This window comes from Suricata suricatta, chromosome 17 (assembly GCF_006229205.1).
Source record: "Suricata suricatta isolate VVHF042 chromosome 17, meerkat_22Aug2017_6uvM2_HiC, whole genome shotgun sequence".
In the NCBI taxonomy this organism is placed as follows: Eukaryota; Metazoa; Chordata; class Mammalia; order Carnivora; family Herpestidae; genus Suricata; species Suricata suricatta.
The window spans coordinates 12,058,957-12,077,483 of NC_043716.1; the positions used below are offsets into that span (position 1 = coordinate 12,058,957).

The 18,527-nt window shown below is 39.4% G+C and overlaps 1 protein-coding gene across 4 annotated transcripts in view; it reads left to right on the forward strand.

Moving 5' to 3' along the window:
* The window catches only part of NCBP3 (nuclear cap binding subunit 3), a 41,703-nt gene that overhangs the window by 7,097 nt on the left and 16,079 nt on the right, over nt 1-18,527 (forward strand). For all 4 annotated transcript variants that reach the window (XM_029929249.1, XM_029929250.1, XM_029929252.1 and 1 more), the window contains exons 4-9: nt 10,382-10,507; nt 12,800-12,928; nt 13,140-13,216; nt 13,918-14,026; nt 17,023-17,122; nt 17,413-17,516. In XM_029929249.1, the coding sequence (XP_029785109.1) occupies nt 10,382-10,507; nt 12,800-12,928; nt 13,140-13,216; nt 13,918-14,026; nt 17,023-17,122; nt 17,413-17,516 (645 nt within the window). The remainder of the gene's footprint in view (nt 1-10,381; nt 10,508-12,799; nt 12,929-13,139; nt 13,217-13,917; nt 14,027-17,022; nt 17,123-17,412; nt 17,517-18,527) is intronic.

The window sequence follows — 18,527 nt, forward strand, 5'->3', positions numbered from 1 at the left end:
CCACACCCTCGCCAGCATCTATAGTCTCTTGATTTGTTCATTTAGCCACTCTGACTGGCGTGAGGTGGTATCTCAGTGTGGTTTTGATTTGTGTTTCCCTGATGATGAGTGATGTTGAGCATCGTTTCATGTGCCTGTAGGCCGAGATAGTTCTTTCTTTTGTGTCTCTCTGGGTAATTCTAAATATGTACAGTCAGGATTGAGAGCTGTTGTAGTTATGGTTAAGAGCTTGGGTTCTGAACCCTGACCTGTCACTTTCTAGCTCTGTGGCCTTGGGCAAGTTACTTAGCCTCTAAACCTCAGTTTCCTCTTCTAGAAAGACAGATAACAGTACTTCTTATAGGGTTATTGAGAGGCTTTATTAAAATGTTACAGTTCTTAGAGTGGTATGTCTGACATACAGTTAAGTGCCCAATAAACGTGTTTTTATCATTATCTGGTGTTCTCTAGATTCCAGGTAGTCATCTAAGTGGCCTAGCCTCTTGGGAGAATGGGGACATTGCAAAATGCATCTTAACTCCTGCAGCCACACCAGGTGTCAAGTTATTTCTTCTTCTTCTTCTTAATATCAACTATAATAAAAGCTGTCACTTGATAAATGCTTATTATATGCCGGTCACTCTGTTAGGTGGTCAGTTTATCCTTTGAACAATGCTGTGAGGGGAGAGTATTCATTGTTTGTTTTACTGATGAGGAAACTAAGGGGCTGAGAGGTTGAGAAGCTTGCCCAAGGTTCCACAGCTAGGCAAGTAGCAAGGCTGGGGTTCGAAGGCCAGTCTAACTAAGGCCTGTGTTCCTATTCCCTCTGCCAGCATTCAGGGACATTGTTTGGGATATATCGTACTGGACCATTCTGTATCAAGACTTCTTGCTATTCTTGAGTGATTCACTGTCAAGCAGCTTTAGTCTCCTTATCCCCAAGATCAAAGCTCTCTTGGTTGGAAGGGGGACCTTAGAGGTTATCTAGACCAACCTCCTGCCCAGAGCTGCAGGCCTTTTGGCAAAATTTCCAATGGTCTTTTGACTCTGCCTGAATATTTCTTAGTGATGGCACAAGAATATTTATGAAGTGGTCAGTTTTGTATTTGGATATTTCCTCATGTTGAACAGAAATTGCTTTCTAATAATTTCTCTTAGTTACTATGTACCTCTTAGGACAACAGTAAGTCCTTTCCTTTTCACACAGTAAACCTTCTCGTGAGGGGATGGGCAGCCTGTGCCCTACACTTTCTTTATGTGACATGACTTTCTAGTCTTCTTCCTCTAGATTCTATCCAGTCTCAAAATCCCCTACATAAGGTGAGGTGTAGATTCCAGATACAGTTGGATTCATGGAGAGTATGGCAGGACTGTGACAGTAGTCTCTGTTCTAGCTATTTCATAGTGTTGTATTAACCTTCCAACCAACCTAACCATCCAGGGCTTTTTCCCATCTTGTAAACTTTTCCATTAGTGTAAACTTTTGTCATTTCTTATGGGAAATACTTGGTTTCTTAAGGGATCATAGAATTTGAGAAGTTTTTTTTTTTTTTATTTTCAGAGAATGACATTTCTTTCTTCTTCTTTTTTTTTTTTTTTTTATTTATAGTTTGGGAGAGAGGGAGAGCATGTGCGTGCAAGCTGGGAAGAGGCAGAGACAGCAGGAAAGAGAGAATCCCAAGCAGTCTCCACGCTGTCAGTGTAGAGCCTGATGCAGGGCTCAATGTCATGAACTGAACTGTGAGATCATGACCTGAGCTGAAATCAAGAGTTGAACACTTAACGACTGAGCCCCCCAGGCGCCCTCTTGGGTTTTAGTTTTTATGTAATAATAGCTGCTCCACTGTCAGTTTTTAGAATAGCAGCAGGTCTGTCCTTTTTCTTGCCTTCTCTTCCCAAAGCAGTTTTGCTCCAAACACTTAAAAACAAAGCCATTAGCATTTTTGATAAGCCTGTTTACTCTGGACTGTAACTGTTTTTTCATTAGATGTTATGCAAACAATTTATGTTCACCAAAGAAAATTAGGAAAGTAGAGAGGTTGCCCACAGTCCACCATCCAAACCCAGTCATTGTTGACATTTTGTGTATTTCCTTCTAATCCTTTCTGGGTGTGGACTTTATTTCTCTTATTCCCTTTGTAGTCATACTGATTTTTTCCTTTTTACTCGATAGCTGATCATCAGCATTTTCCATGCCTGATTATTAGTCTTCTAGACTTTTATATTTTTGACATTCATTCTCTTATATTAGTCATATATTACTTTACTCCTTATCTGTTTTCCATGTTTGTTCTTTGGCAAGTTGTGTTCACCTAAGCTCTTTTTTGGGGATCGCCTCCCATACTTCAAGTTACTGTATTTAGTGTTTTTAGTCATTTTAATGTGAGGTCTTAGAGTTGGCTACTTTTTCTCTGGATTTTCCTTGAATTTGTGTCCTACACAAATCCTGTCCTTTATTGTCTTATTTCCTCTTAGAAAATCATAGGTGATGCCCCTTACCACCTTGCTTATAGTTGGCACTCAGATGTCCAGTCCTCATTCCCCAGTGCATCTGTTCACTGCCACATCAGCAATGAGCCCTTTCTCATAGGTTGGGCATAAATCTAGGTGCCTTTTTTTTGTTTTATTTTAAGCAGTGACATTGTTAGCAAGGTGAGGAAGTATTGAGCATTCTCCTTTGGCAGGCTTCCATCAACTCTTGAGCTTACAGTTTCCGTCTCTAATGGGTCTTCCCACGGTCAGTCAATTTGGTTCTCTTTTGAGAATGAACCTTTCTTATCCTCCAGATGATGGAGAGTAGTTTTTCTATGCAGTGATATGGCTCTTGCTTCTTTTTCTTTACATCTTTACCTCTTCTTTTGAACAAGATTGTTCATTGCCCATTTCTAGATTTGTATATCATTCTCTCTACTTTAAAATAGAGACATCTGGGTGGCTCAGTCTGTTAAGCGTCCGACTTCAGCTGACGTCATAATCTCACGGTTGGTGAGTTCAAGCCCCACATAGTGCTCTGTGCTGACAGCTCAGAGCCTGGAGCCTGCTTTGGATACTTTGTCTCCCACTCTGTCTGCTCCTCCTACACTCTTGCTTGGTCTCCCAAAAATAATAAATAAAAATGTTTAATAAAATCTTTAAATATAGACATCTGTAGCTAGAAGCTTTGTTCCTTACACTCTTTTCCTTTTGTTTTTAAGCTATTTTTTTTTGTCACATGTAGGTTTCTTTTCTTTTTTAATGTTAAGGTTTTGATAGAACAGTGCTGTGATACTCTTGATGTTTATTTTTGTCATTTTTTTGGTCTTTATTTTTTTCTGATTGTCCTATTTGTGATTAAATCCTTGTTACAAGGTCAGCACGTCTCCTATAGTTGATCTTCATTCTTTTCCCTCTGCCATCACCAGGAGCTCTCCTGTTATTCATTACCTTCTTCAGAACCATGTCTGTATTTCTCAGGATTTTTTCTTCAAAGTCATGATTTAGCTTAAAGAATTGAGAAGGCTCCTGTCCAATGTGGACATCCATCTCATTTGCACTTGGCCTCTGTTCACTAATTTTTTTTAATTAAAATTTTTTAAATTTAAATCCAAGTTAGTTAACATATAGTGTAATAATGGTTTCAGAAGTAGAATTTAATGACTCAGCACTTACATATAAAACCAGTGCTCATCCCAACAAGTACCCTCCTTAATACCCATCACTCATTTAGCCAATCCCCCTACACAACACCCCTCTAGCAACCCTATTTGTTCTCTTATGGTTTGCCTCCCTCTCTGTTTTTATCATATTTTTCCTCCCCTTTCCCTGTGTTTATCTGTTTTATTTCTTAAATTCCACATATGAGTGAACTCACGTGATATTTATTTTTCTCTGACTAATTTTGCTTAGCCTAATACAGTCTAGTTCCATCCATATTGCAAATGGCAAGATTTCATTCTTTTTGCCCACTGAGTAGTATTCCATTGTGTATATATACCACATCTCACTCCATTCATTAGTCAATGGACATTTGGGCTCTTTCCATAATTTGGCTATTGTTGACACAGCTGCTATACACGTTGGGGTGCATGTGCCCTTTCAATTCAGCATCTTTATATCCTTTGGATAAATATCTAGTAGTGCAATTGTTGGGTCCTAGGGTAACTCTATTTATAATTTTTTGAGGAAGCTCCATACTGTTTTCCAGAGTGGCCGCACCTGTTTTCATGCCCACCAACAGTGCAAAAGTGTTTACCTATCTCTGCATCCTCAGCAACATCTGTAGTTTCCTCACTTGTTCATTTTAGCAAGTCTGACAGGTGTGAGGTGGTACCTCATTGTGTTTGATCTTATTTCCTTGATGATGAGTGATGTTGAGCATCTTTCCAGGTCGGTTAGCCATCTGGATGTCATCTTTGGAAAAGTGTCTATTCACGTCTTTTGCCCATTTCTTCACTGGATTATTTGTTTTTTTGGGTGTTGAGTTTGATAAGTTCTTTATAGATTTTGGATACTAACCCTTTATTTGATATATCATTTGCAAATATCTTCTCCCATTCTGTCAGTTGCCTTTTCGTTTTGTTGATTATTTCCTTTGCTGTGCAGAAGCCTTTTATCATGATGAGGTCCCAATAGTTCATTTTTACTTTTATTTCCCTTGCCTCTGGAGACTTGTTTACTAAGAAGTTGCTGCGGCCAAGATCAAAGAGGATGCTGCCTGTTTTCTTCTGTAGGATTTTGATGATTTCCTGTCTTACGTTTAGGTCTTTCATCCATTTTGAATTTATTTTTGTGTATGGTGTAAAAAAGTGGACTAGTTCTATTCTGCATGTTGCTGTACAGTTTTCCCAAAACCATTTATTAAAGATGCTGTTGTTTTTCCATTGGATATTCTTTCCTGCTTTGTTGAAGATTAGTTGGCCATACATTTGTGCGTCTATTTCTGGGTCCTCTATTCTCTTCTATTGATCTATGGGTCTTTTTTAGTGCAAGGACTGTTTTGATTATTACAGCTTTGTAATATGGCTTGAAGTCCGGAATTGTAATGCCTCCAACCTTGGTTTTCTGTTTCAGGATTGCTTTGGCTATTTGGCATCTTTTCTGGATTTGTACACATTTTAGAGTTGTTTGCTCTAGCTCTGTGAAGAATGTTGGTGTTATTTTGATAGGGATTGGCATTGAATGTATAGATTGCTTTGAGTCGTATCAACATTTAATGGTATTTGGTCTGGGGTGCCTGGGTGGCTTAGTCGGTTAAGCGTCTGACTTTGGCTCAGGTCATGATCTTGTGTTTTGTGACTTAGAGCCCTGCATCAGACTTTGCGCTGACAGTGCGGAGCTTGCTCTGGATTCTCTCTCTCTCTCTCTCTCTCTCTCTCTCTCTCTCTCTCTCTCTCTCTCTCTCTCCCCCCCCCCCCCCCACCTCTCTGCCCATCCCACGTTCATGATTTTTCTATTTCTCGAAATAAATAAACTAAAAAAACCCGTAATATTTGTTTTTCTGATCCATGAGCATGGAACATTTTTCTGTTTCTTTATGTCTTCAGTTTCTTTCATAAGCTATCTGTAGTTTTCAGTGTACAGACTTTTTACCTCTTTGCTGAAATTTATTCCTAGGTATTTTATGGTTTTAATGCAATTGTAAATGGGATTTGATTCCTTGATTTTTCTTTCTGCTACTTCATTATTGGTGTATAGAAATGAAACCGATTTCTGTACGTTAATTTTATATCCTGCAGCTTTGCTGAATTCATGTATCAGTTTTAGCAGTATTTTGGTGTAGTCTTACGGGTTTTCCACATAGATTATTGCTGTCTGTGAAGAGTGAAAGTTTGACCACTTCCTTTCCAATTTGGATGTCTTTTATTTCTTTTTGTAGTCTGATTGCTGAGGCTAGAACTTCAACGCTATGTTGAAAAACCAGTGGTGAGAGTGTAGACATCGCTGTTATGTTCTGATCTTAGGGGAAAAGCTGTTTTACCCCACTGAAGATATTAGCTGTGGGTCTTTTGTATATGGTCTTTATGCTCCTGAGGTATGTTCCTCCTGTCCCTACTTTGTTGAAGCTTTTTATCAAGAAAGGATGCTGTAGTTTGTCAAATGCTTTTTCTGCATCTACTGAAAGGATCATGTGGTTCTTACCCTTTCTTTCATTAATGTGATGTATCACACTGATTGATTTGTGGATGTTGAACCAGCCCTGCAGCCCAGTTGATCATGGTAGATAATTCTTTTAATGTTTTGTTGGATTTGGCTTGCTAGTATTTTGTTGAGATTTTTGCATCCATGTTCATCAGGGAGATTGGTCTGAAATTCTCCTTTTTAGTGGGGTCTTTGTCTGGTTTTGGAATCAAGGTAATGTTGTCACCTCTGTTTACTATTGAACTGCTGGTCACTACTAAGGGCTTGCCAGAGTTTATAAGTCTTGATGGTATCTCTGTCTTCCTAATCAGGCTGCCAGAAAAGCACTCACCTGATTTAGTCTGGCCATATCTATATGATTTCTAATTAAAAGTGGCTTGTACTCTTCAAAATGACAGAACAATAGAGGCGCCTGGGTGGTTCAGTTGGTTGAGCATCTGACTTTGGCTCAGGTCATGATCTCATGGTTTGTGAGTTTGAGCGCCGTGTTGGACTCTGTGCTGACAACTCGGAGCCTGGAGCCTGCTTCAGAGTCTGTGTCTCCTTCTCTCTCTACCCCTCCCCTGCTCATGCGTGCATGGTCGCTCGCTCTCTCTCAAAAATCAGTAAACATTTAAAAAGCAAAACCCTAATGACAGAACAAGAAGTATTTAGACATTTTTTTATCTGAAAGTATTCATATACTTTTAAGTATTTAAGTTCATTTGTTTTAAACAGATATATGGGGGCACCAGGGTAGCTCAGTTGATTGAGCATCTGACTCTTTGTAAAAAAATTTTTTTATTTATTTTTGAGAGAGAGATACACAGAGCATGAGTGGGGGAGGGTCAGAGAGAGAGGGAGACCCAGAATCAGAAGCAGGCTTCAGGCTCGCAGCTGTCAGCACAGAGCCTGTTGTGGGCTTGAGCCCACGAACTGTGAGATCATGACCTGAGCCGAAGTCAGCTGCCGAACTGACTGAGCCACCCAGGTGCCCCTAACCATCCTACTCTTGATTTCTGCTCGGGTCATGATCTCATGGTTTGTGAGATCCAGCCCCGTGTTAGGCTTGTGCTGACAGCACAGAGCCAGCTTGGGATTCTCTCTCCCTTGCTGTCTGCCACTCTCGCCTGCATGAGCTCTTTCTCAAAAAATAAATAATAAATAAATTTACATATGAAAACATACTTGGGAGTAATGGACATTGAATTCTTGACGAATACAGAGAAGGGAGGGAAAGAAGGGTAAAGAAGAATTACATAGGCCCCAGTTTTATATGTAATATTTTATTTGCTTCATGTCTTTTTAAGAAATTAAGCATAAGGTTAGGTGGTAGATACACATACAGGTATTTAAAAAATTTGTTAATATGTTTGTATATTTCACAGCTATGAAGATTAAGTGCTCAAAGTATTTAGTAAAAAACTAACACGATCCTGGTAAAGCTGTGGTTCCTTTTTGGGGAGGGTCCAGCTTTTGTTATTTTATTTGATCTCACCATGATACGTGCACTCTTTTTTTCTTATTTTTATGATGTTTAGTTATTTATTTTGAGAGAGAGAAGAGAGAGTGCGTGAGCAAGGGAGGAGCAGAGAGAGAGGGAAAGAGAGAAAGAATCCCAAGCAGGCTCTTTTCTGCCTGTGCAGAGCCTGATGCAGGGCTCAAACTCATGAATTGTTGAGATCATGACTTGACCTGAAATCAAGAGACGGATGGAAAGGTTGATCTCACTAATAACCAGGAAAATGCATATTAAAGCCAGAGTCAGATGTTTAACGAACTGAGCCACCCAGGCATCCCTCTATTTTTTTTTTTTTTTTTAGTGTTTATTTATTTTGAGAGTGAGCACATGAACATGTACACCGCATAGCAAGGGGAGGGCAGAGAGGAGAGAGAATCGCAGGCGAGCATGGAGCCGGACATGGGGCTCGATCTCATGACCATGAGATCATTACCTGAGTGGAAATCAAGAGTTGGACGCTTAACCGACTAAGCCACCCACGCTCCCTGTATTAAACTGTTTTAATTACTACTGCTTTGTCATGTAAGAGAAATCTGGAATTGTGATACCTCTTGTTTTAACTTTTCAGGATTGCTTTGCATATTTGAGGTCTTTTGTGATTCCATACAAGTTTTGGGATTATTTATTCTAGTTTGGTGAAAAATGCTGTTGTTATTTTGATAGGGATTGTTTTAAATTTTTAGATTGCTTTGGCTAATAGACATTTTAACAATATTTGTTCTTCCAACCCATGAACGTGGAATGTCTTTCCATTTCTTTGTGTCATCTTGAATTTCTTTCATTAGTGTTTTACAGTTTTCAGAGTACAGATTGCTCATTAGGTTCCTTCTTGACTATAGCCTTCAGCCTTCAGTGGTAACAGCTGTTCTCAGTGTGAATTATACCAGGCCTTTATTTAGGTCTTTGTGTTCACAGATATATACCCTTAGAAAATGTATGGTGGTGTTTATATTTTAATTTTTAATGTCATCACATTGCACAGGCACACCTGATTTCATTGCACTTCACTTTATTGCACTTTGCAGGTAGTGTTTTTTTTGTTTTTTTAAACAAATTAAATGTTTGTAGCAACCCTGTGTTGAGCAGGTCTGTTGAGGCCATTTTTCCAATAGCATTTTCTCACTTTGTATCTCTGTGTTACATTTTGGTAATTCTTGCAATATTTTTTTTATGTTTATTTATTATTGATACACAGAGAAACAGAGAATGAGTGGGGGAGGGGCAGAGAGAGAGGGAGACACAGAATCTGAAGCAGGATCCAGGCTCTGAGCTATCTGCACAGAGCCCGACACGGGGCTCGAACCCACAAACCATGAGATCATGACCTGGGCCGAAGTCGGGCACTTAACCGACTGAGCCACCCAGGTGCCCCTCTTGCAGTATTTCAAACTTTTTCATTATTATTGTATTTGTTTTGGTGATCCCTATCAGGGATCTTAATGTTACTGTCATAATTGTTTGGGGATGCCACGAACCACTCCCTTATAAGATGGAGAACTTCCTTGATAAATGTCATGTTTGTTCTGACCGCTCCACCAACTGTCTGGTCCCTTGTTTCTCTCCCTCTCCTTGAGTGCCCATTCCCTGAGACACAACAGTATTGAGATTAGGCCAATTAATGACCCTTACAGTGGCCCTAAGTGTTTAAGTGAGAGGCGGATCCACATCCCTCCTTTTAAATCAAAAGCTAGAGGTGATTAAGTTTAGTGAGGAAGGCGTGTCAAAAGCCCAGACATGGAGGCCAGAACTGGAGCTCTTGTGCCAAACAGCTGAGTGGTGGTTGCAAAGGAAAAGTTCTCAAAGAAATAAAGAGTACTACTCCAGTGAGCACACAAATGATAAGAAGGGAAACAGTCTTATTGCTGATATGGAGAGAGTTTTGTGGTCTGCATTGAAGATCAAACCAGCCCATTCCTTAAGCCAAAGCCTAATCCAGAGCAAGGCCCTGAGTCACTTCTCTTCCATGAAGCCTGAGAGAGATGAGGAAACTGCAAAAGAAAAGTTTGAAGGCAGCAGAGGTTGGGTCATGAGGTTTGAGGAAAGAAGCCATCCAGTTCTGTAACGTACAAGCACAAGGTGAAGCAGCAAGCGTGTAGAAGCTGCAGCAGGTTACCCGGAAGATCTAGCCAAGATCATTAATGAGGGTGCCGGCCCTACACAGTAGATGGGCAGTGAAAGCTGGTGTGCTGTTTTACTGTGCATTTCCCTGATGATTCGTGAGATCCACCTTTTCATGTGTTTATTGACTGTCTATATTTCCTTTTGTGTGAAATGTCTGCTCATGTCCGTTTTTATTTTGCACTATCACTTTATTATTGCTTTGTAAGATTCTTTACTGTAATTTGATACTTTCTTTTATATTTAGAGGCAACATCCCTTCAGAATTGTCCTTATTATTGTACATCTCTCTTAGATATACGTTTAAAATTTATAGAATCAGGTTGTCAAGTTCAAGGGGTAATCCTGTGAATTTGGCATTGCTTTAATTATTGCAGGCTAGTTTGGGGAGAGGTATCATGTATCTTACCAACACCATTTGTTTCATCTTTCTCAGCCTAATATGTCTGTTCTAAATGAGATCGTTTGTTTAATGCTGTTGCTTCGTGGTAAAAATTAAAATAGTTTACCGTCATATCCCATTTCTTTTGAAATAATTGTCATCTCTTTTAGCATATTTTTTTTCTAAACACGTTATCTGAACTGTCACAAAGGACTACTGGTATACAGTAGTGCAGTAGCGGGTGGGGAAAATTCTATCATCTCTTTTGTGTCTTCTTTTTCTAGCAATTCCCAAAGTGAGACTGGAGACAATCTACATCTGTGGAGTAGATGAGATGAGTACCCAGGATATCTTTTCCTATTTTAAGGAATATCCTCCGGCTCATATTGAATGGTTGGATGATACGTCCTGTAAGTACATGCAGGTTTTTTGTTGAATATGCTTTTGTTTATGATTGCAAAAGTTCTTGCCATCTCAGATGGTGAATGATTATGGTTCAGACTACTTGTCTATGTCCTAACGTCTGCCTTTAGCCCAGGAGAGAAAGATTGCCCATTGATGAGAACCAGAGTGTCTTAGCTAATCTGCCAGATCATGTAACATGAATATTCCCAGTCAGCCCAGGGGTCTAGGAGGTTGCTTGCTGGTATCTGAGTCTTGTATACATGATCGAGGCCTCCTTAACTCACACAATTTCCCAACAAAACTGTGGATCCAACTATATAGACTTGGGGCTGTACATTCAGGCGTTAGTTTTATTTATGCACCTTCCCATGCAGTTACTCACAGGTCTGTTTCTGCCTTAGTATCTGAGCTAGAAGTAAACTAGAACCCTCTGACACTATATCAGACCTCTCACCTCTGCTTAGTTTGGAACTTCACCTGCTTGCTCTAACCTGTGAGCCCTCCAACTTGTGAACTTGCTGTAATTTTCACTTGCCACCCCACTCCAAGCCTGGCAGGACCTGTGGTAACCACTCTGCCAGCTTCTTATCTTAACTCACTTCTAGTCTGGCTTTACTTACCACCAGCGTGCTGAGCCACTAAACTGTACCCAGCTGCTTTCCTTAGAAGTTGTTGATTCAGTGACACCTGGGTGGCTCAGTTGGTTGAGCATCTGACTTTGGCTCAGGTATTGGTCTCCTGGTTTGTGGGATCGAGCCCAGCATTGGGCTTGCTGTCAGCACAAAGCCTGCTTCAGATTCTTTGTCCCCCTCTCTCTGCCTCACTCTCTTTCTCTCCAAAATGAATAAAACATTAAAAAAAAAAGGCTTTTAAAGAAGATGTTGATTGTTTTCACTGAAAGAAGGAGAAACATGATTGAGTAGAAGAGTTTTCTCCGTTTTTCCATTTGCTTAACTTACACCATCTAAATCAACGGTTGACAGACCTTTTTTTATAAAGGACTAGACAGTGAATATTTTAGGCTTTTCAGGCCATACAGCCTTTGTTTTGTTGTGTTTGTTCAGCTCTGCTATTGTGGCATGAAAGCAGCCATAGACAGTATGTTACTGAACGAGCCTGGCTGTTTTCCAAAGAAATTTTATTTTTTTACAAAACATGGGGGATGTGTAGTTTATTGTACATTAATTATACCTATATAAAGCTGGTACTAATATAAATAAATAAATGAACAGGTGGTGGGCTGGATTTGGCCTACAGGTCATTAAAACTGTAGCTAAGGGAAATTAGAGTCGGAGGGACCCTTGTTAGATTTACCCAGTTTTGCTAACTCTTGTTGTACATCAGAACTGAAAAACAGAGAAGGGAAATTGTTTACCCACGGCCACATGGCATGTTTGTAACAAAAGCAAGATTCTGTAGACTTTCATTTCCCAACTGAGATGTAAGTGAGATATAAGGGTCACTTTGTTTTGAGAAAGGCTGTTTTAAATAAAATTAAACAGATTTCTTAAAAAAAATTTTTTAATGTTTATTTTTGAGAGAGAGAGATGGCGAGTGGGAGAAGGGCAGAGAGAGAGAGGGAGACACAGAATCTGAAGCAGGCTACAGGCTCTAAGCCGTCAGCACAGCCTGACAGGGGGCTCGAGCCCACAAGCTGTGAGATCATGACCTGAGCCAAAGTCAGAAGTCGGACACTTACCCAATTGAGCCACCCAGGCGCCCCAACAGATTTCTTTTCTACAAGACTTTCAACACCCTTTTCTTGCTAAATTCTCTTGCTTAAAGAAACAGATTTAAGTTAGTTGCTACAAAGCCAGGTGGCTATCTTGCCTCCATTGTATTCCATAGATGCCATCATCACTCATGCTTTACAGCGGGGAAACAGTCATTGAGCATGTTCGAGTGACAAGGAACAGCGATGGCTTCCCCGTAGGGGACAGTAGTATGAAGGATAATCCAAATTTGTTTGATAGTTATCATCTTATCATCATCATCATCTTTATCATCACTAGAACTGCTAACGCTACATAATACCTAGTGAACCAGGCAGGTTTAATACACAGAGCCCATTTTCATCAAATACTTGGCAGTTATTTTGTGGAACCCCATTTGGGAATGCAGCTCTAGGTTACTTTCATCAAAGAGGTTTTACGACCACTTTTCTGTACTTCTTTCATTAGTTTGTTTGTATGTTTACTGATGCCAACCTGTAGCTAGATGAGGCTATAGCAATGAACACGTTGTAGTCTCTGTTTTTAAAAAGCTGATGTCACATTTTATTTTACATTTTATTTTAGGTAATGTTGTCTGGCTGGATGAGATGACAGCCACACGAGCCCTTATCAATATGAGCTCTTTGCCAGCCCTGGATAAGCTAAGAAGCAGGGATGCCAACGAGGACAGGTCATCTGAGAAAAGTAAAAAAGGTAACAACACAAAGGAGGGACTTTTGGGCTGAAAGTCCTATTATTTACACAGTTGGTTTGGGTTTCTGTGCAGAGCATTGTAAAGCATTTCATTGTCAGTTATTTCTAAAATAAGCTATGATAATCCAAAGTGGGAGAAAATCTTGAACTCTTAAATTCCATGAGATGGAGTTCTATTAAGGTTCATCTTGTCCCTTGCAATGTATTTTAGACAAGCAGGAAGACAGTTCAGATGATGATGAGGCTGAAGAAGGAGAAGTTGAAGATGAGAACTCCAGTGATGTCGAGGTTAGTAATAGGGCAAAGATATATACAGGGTTTGAGTGCAAAATCTGCTACTGTCTTTTTATATAAGGCTTGAAGGCTTAGTACGCTGTGTTCTTCCTCTGGCTTTCTCTGTTAGATCTTTGGAGGGCATACCAGGTGCCTGGCCTTTCAGTTCGTGTGGCTGTAATGGTGATTTTTCCTGACATATTAGAATGCTACTCATTTATTGAGAAATACCTTGAAGTGTTATCTATCTAATCAGTAAAATTAAGAAAAGGCAAGTATGGAATACTTCCTAATGGAGTGTGTATTTTATTGAAAATATTAAAGTGTATTCATTTAAAGAACATTTATTGAGTACCTACTATATACCAAATTCTAGGTGCTGTGGATATAGATCAAGCCAAAGCCCTTCCCCTGTTGAAACGTGTATTCTAGTAGAGAAGACAGACAATGCAAAGATACACAGATAGTAATCCAATGTCAGGAAGTGAGGAGTGCTGTGGAGGAACGTAAAGAGGGGGGTAAGCAGAGAGAGAATGATGGAGACTCTCAGAATGTTCAGGGAAGACCTCTGACTTAGAACTGCTTCAGAGGAACAGTGCTGTCATGCTTTGAGACGTGGCATTGTTACAGAATGCTTTCTCAATTAGTGGTGATTTTGCTATTGAATACATATGACCGAAACTTTAATGTTTATATTGAAAATGTTCTTTTTTAAGTTGGACACACTGTCTCAAGTAGAGGAAGAGTCTCTGCTGAGAAACGACCTTCGTCCAGCTAACAAACTTGCTAAAGGAAATAGGCTGTTCATGAGATTTGCTACAAAAGGTAAATGTGATACTTGGTATTAATTTTTAGTTTTAGTTTTAATCAAAGTCATTTATTTTTGAGTGACATCCTTCTCTTTTGAGTAGGAAGTTAGGTCAAGTAATCTCAAAGTCCCTTCAAACTATATAATATTCTATGCTTGTGAAATGATGGCTTGCCACCTGAGTTGAATTTCAGACTTTGAAAGTGAATATTAGCAATTTGTATACTTTTGTGATTTTTGCCTAAAGTAAGTTAATTTCTGTGAAAGCTACTTTACCCTCTGTGCTTTTCAGCCAAATTATCATCTGACCTATGAAAACCTTTTTTTAAGTTTTTATTTATTTTTGAGAGAGAGAGTGAGCAGGGAAGAGGCAGAGGGAGAGGGAAAGAGAATCCCAAGCAGGGTCCATGCTGTCAGTGCAGAGCCCAACGCAGGACTCGAACTCAGGAACCGTGAGACCTGAGCCAAAATCAAGAGTCGGGTACTTAACTGACTGAGCCATCTGGGCACCCCTGAAAACATTTTTAAATTATACTCTTTAATCTATCACATGGGGCTTGAACTCACCAACCGCAAGATCATGACCTGAACTGAAGTCGGATGCTTAAACAAGTAAGCCACCAAGGCGCCCCAAGCCTTTTATGTTTATAAGGCTCTTCATGCACAATGACTTGGATAGATGTTAAAATATATAAGAATTTTGAATACGGAATACTCTGGTTTATTTTTCTTGAATGAGACATATTTTAAGAGTATGGACTGGGAGTGTTTGGGTGGCCTAGTCAGTTAAGAATCCAACTCTTGGGGCACCTGGGTGGCCCAGTGGGTTAAGCGGCCAACTTCAGCTCAGTTCATGATCTCACAGTTCGTGGGTTCGAGCCCCGCGTCGGGCTCTGTGCTGACAGCTCAGAGCCTGGAGCCTGCTTCGGATTCTGTGTGTGTGTCTCTCTCTCTGACCCTCTCCCACTCATGCTCTGTCTCTCTCACTCAAAAATAAATAAAATGTTAAAAAAAAAAATCCAACTCTTGGGCACCTGGGTGGCTCAGTTGGTTCAGGGGCCAACTTCAGCTCAGCTCAGGTAATGATCTCACAGTTCATGGGCTCGAGCCCTGCGTCAGGCTCTGTGCTGACAGCTCAACGCTCGGAGCCTGCGTCTGCTTCTCTGTCTCCCTCTCTGTGACTCTCCCCGCTCACCCTCTGTGTCTCTCTCTCTCTAAAAAATAAATAAATGTTGGGCATCTGGGTGGCCCAGTCGGTTAAGCCTTGGACTTCGGCTCAGGTCAGATCTCACATTCGTGGGTTCAAGCCCCGAGACAGGCTCTGTGCTGACAGCTAGCTCAGAGCCTGCTTCCGGTTCTGTGTCTCCTTCTCTATCTGCCCCTCGCCCTCTCATGCTCTTTCTCTCTCTGTATCAAAAATAAATAAAACATTAAAAAAGAAAATACATGTTTTAAAAAATTAAAAAAAAAAGAAAGCAGGAAAAAAAAAGAATCCAACTCTTAATCTCACCTCAGGTCTTCATTTCAGGGTTGTAAGTTCAAGACCCATGTTGGGCTCTGCACTGGGCATGGAGCTTAGTTTAAAAAAAAAACAAAAACGAGGATAGGCTTAGTATTTATAGGCTTTGCCTCAGTTTTGGTTTGTCTAATACCTCCTCCTGATTAGATTCGGTGGTGCGTGTGGACAAGAGAACCACAGAAGTGTTGATGTTATCATTTTCAGTGCATCGTGTCAGGGGGCACATGGTATTTATTGTACCATTTCTGGAGATGTTAATTTTTCTCACTCGGTTAAAGTAATGATTGCCAAGGTTCTCCTGTTTTTCCATTTGTAAATCTAAAATTTGTGGGGTGGTACTTTGAGATTATGTAAACCGTTTTCTGCTCATACGTCTAATCAGCATCCATTGAGGACTTCTTAACTCTACGTTTCTTTATGAGTTGGTGTTATACTATCAGGAAGAGCTTTCTCTTTTTACCCACTTATTTATTATATCAGTTTAGACTCATGAGTCTTATTCAGTGGTTTATCATTCATTTATATCATTTTTTTGATTTACAAATGTTCTTGGATTTGGCCAGAGGAGTCCCTTCAAGCTATGTTATTTTAACATGCCTCCATGATTCTTTGAGCACTTTCTTGCTTGTGGCACAGTAAAACATCTTGTTTTTCCAGACTCAACTTGTACTTTTCCTGTCCCAGTCTGGAATCAGCCATTTCTCCAAGGAGCTGGTGGGCATGTCTTTCTAAAGGGTGCACATACTAGCTTGTGCCACTGTTTACTTGTAGCACTGGATGCATTCGCATTGGTATTCATCCTTTGCAGTCAGCGAGTGCCCCAGGAGCCATCAAGACCTCTCCATGATGAGAGTATGTGTGTTCACTGCCCACTTCTTCTTTCTGTTAACTGACATTTTAACTTGACAAAAGTGATCTATGTTCATTTGAATGGCTTATTGGAGTGCATTCTAGATAAATGGTACTAGACTACTTTCTTTAAAGGCATTTTGAGGAACATAACAATAAATTGGAAAAACTGGTTTACCAAAAAAAAAAAAGAAAGGGAAATACTGGTTTACCAAACATATGGAATTATGTATAATCTGTTTCTTTAATACTGATTCTGTGTTATTGGTGTTGTCATTCAAAAGCAAATGTGTTTCAAGGGGCCAATAAAAATGCTACCTCTTCTAGAAACCCTTTTAATTTTTGAACAGCTCTAATGACTGAAGTTTTCCTATGCTTCTTGGAACCTTGTGTGTTGTATTGTTTTTAATAGTATTTTCTCTATGAGGTCATTCAGCTTAACCTCCTTCATCTCTGTATTTTGCCCCGCCCTCTCAACACTGCAGTGGTTCGTAGGTACAGAGCTAATGTTTGTAGTGCAGCTTTCCCTTCAGCTGGCAAATTGTGCTGATGTGATCCCAGCTATGGAAAACATTTTTTGAAACCATTCAACATTGTCTTCACACCAATGGGAAACCCTAGGTAACTGTTGTAATTACTTTTTAGATGACAAAAAGGAACTTGGAGCAGCCAGAAGAAGTCAGTATTACATGAAATATGGGAATCCAAATTACGGAGGCATGAAAGGAATTCTAAGTAATTCTTGGTGAGTCCACAACTTTTTAATTCAGTAATTTAAATAGTACTTAAGGTTTTCTTAATCCTTCAGTTGGTCTTCTGCAGTGGAATGTCAATACCATGTGTGGACTTGAAGAAAGACAAGAAAGTCAGGATTCTGAACTGTGGTAAATGGCATGAAAGGCTGAGTTTTAGTTTCATGTAAAATGTCTCTGTTTCAGTACCCAGTATTTCATCAGTGTATAGTTGAATTTAATTAGTGGATCTCAGGGTCCTTCCTGTTGGTTTTTATTATGTGCTTATTTTGGAATGTTGCAGGAAACGAAGATATCATTCCCGTCGCATTCAGCGGGATGTGATCAAGAAGAGAGCCCTGATTGGGGATGACGTTGGCTTGACGTCCTATAAACACCGACATTCCGGTAGTTGCCTGCTCAGCTCTTGGGTAGACACATGTTTGGCTTCCGAAATCATATTCTTATTCTTAATACAGTCTTTTAAGGTTCCAAACTTTATCATCCTCTCTTCCTTGCCCTCACCCTCTGCCAACATATAGGAAAGTAAGTCAAGTCACAATTAATTTTAAATTGCCCATACAAAAGAGGTCAAATGATTTTATAAAAGCTGTTCTAACAAAAGAGGCCAAATGTGACATAGGGAAAAGTGAAAATTTTTTGTAAGAATCTAAATTTTCTACTATTAATATCAAAAGCTGCATGAAAATTTTTTTCAGAATTTTATCAGATGACTTGATTTTATATATTTTTTTGTCTGATGAAAATAGGCTGCTGTGTCTGGTGTTTTATGCTTATTGGCTTGTGCACACGAATGCCTCAGTTAAATGAGATATGACTTGGGTTTGATTTCGTTTGTTTGTTTATTCTTTCCTTCCTTTCTTTCTCTGGTGCTTATCGTAAAAGAATCATTTTCATTATGTTTTAGAAAGATTTGTTTTTATTTTGAATCTAAACTATGAAGTCTTCTACGTGCTTTGTAGAATTAAGTCAGCATACAAACATGAGATAACATGCATACATGTTTATCATTGTGACAGGGACAGTGAGAGGCGAAGTCTATCATTTTTATTTTATGTGTAATCCAAAATTATATATTTGAAATCTGCATCTGAAAAACGCACATACTTTTCTATTATGCAGTTACAGGGTTCAGTTACTCTAAGATATTTTTATAATCTTTATATATTACTAAAGAAATTAAAAACCAAATTGCCCATAATTTTATAACTCTAATATTAAACAACTGATTTCACCTTATGTTTTTTCTATTTGTCTCTTCATAATACGTATAATCGTTGTGAACATATATTTTATAGTCTTCTGCCACTTATAAGCATTTTTCCATGAACTTTGAAGTCAGAATTGATTTTCATTATTCACAGTGGTTATGTGCTTATAAAGTCACTGTGGCAATTG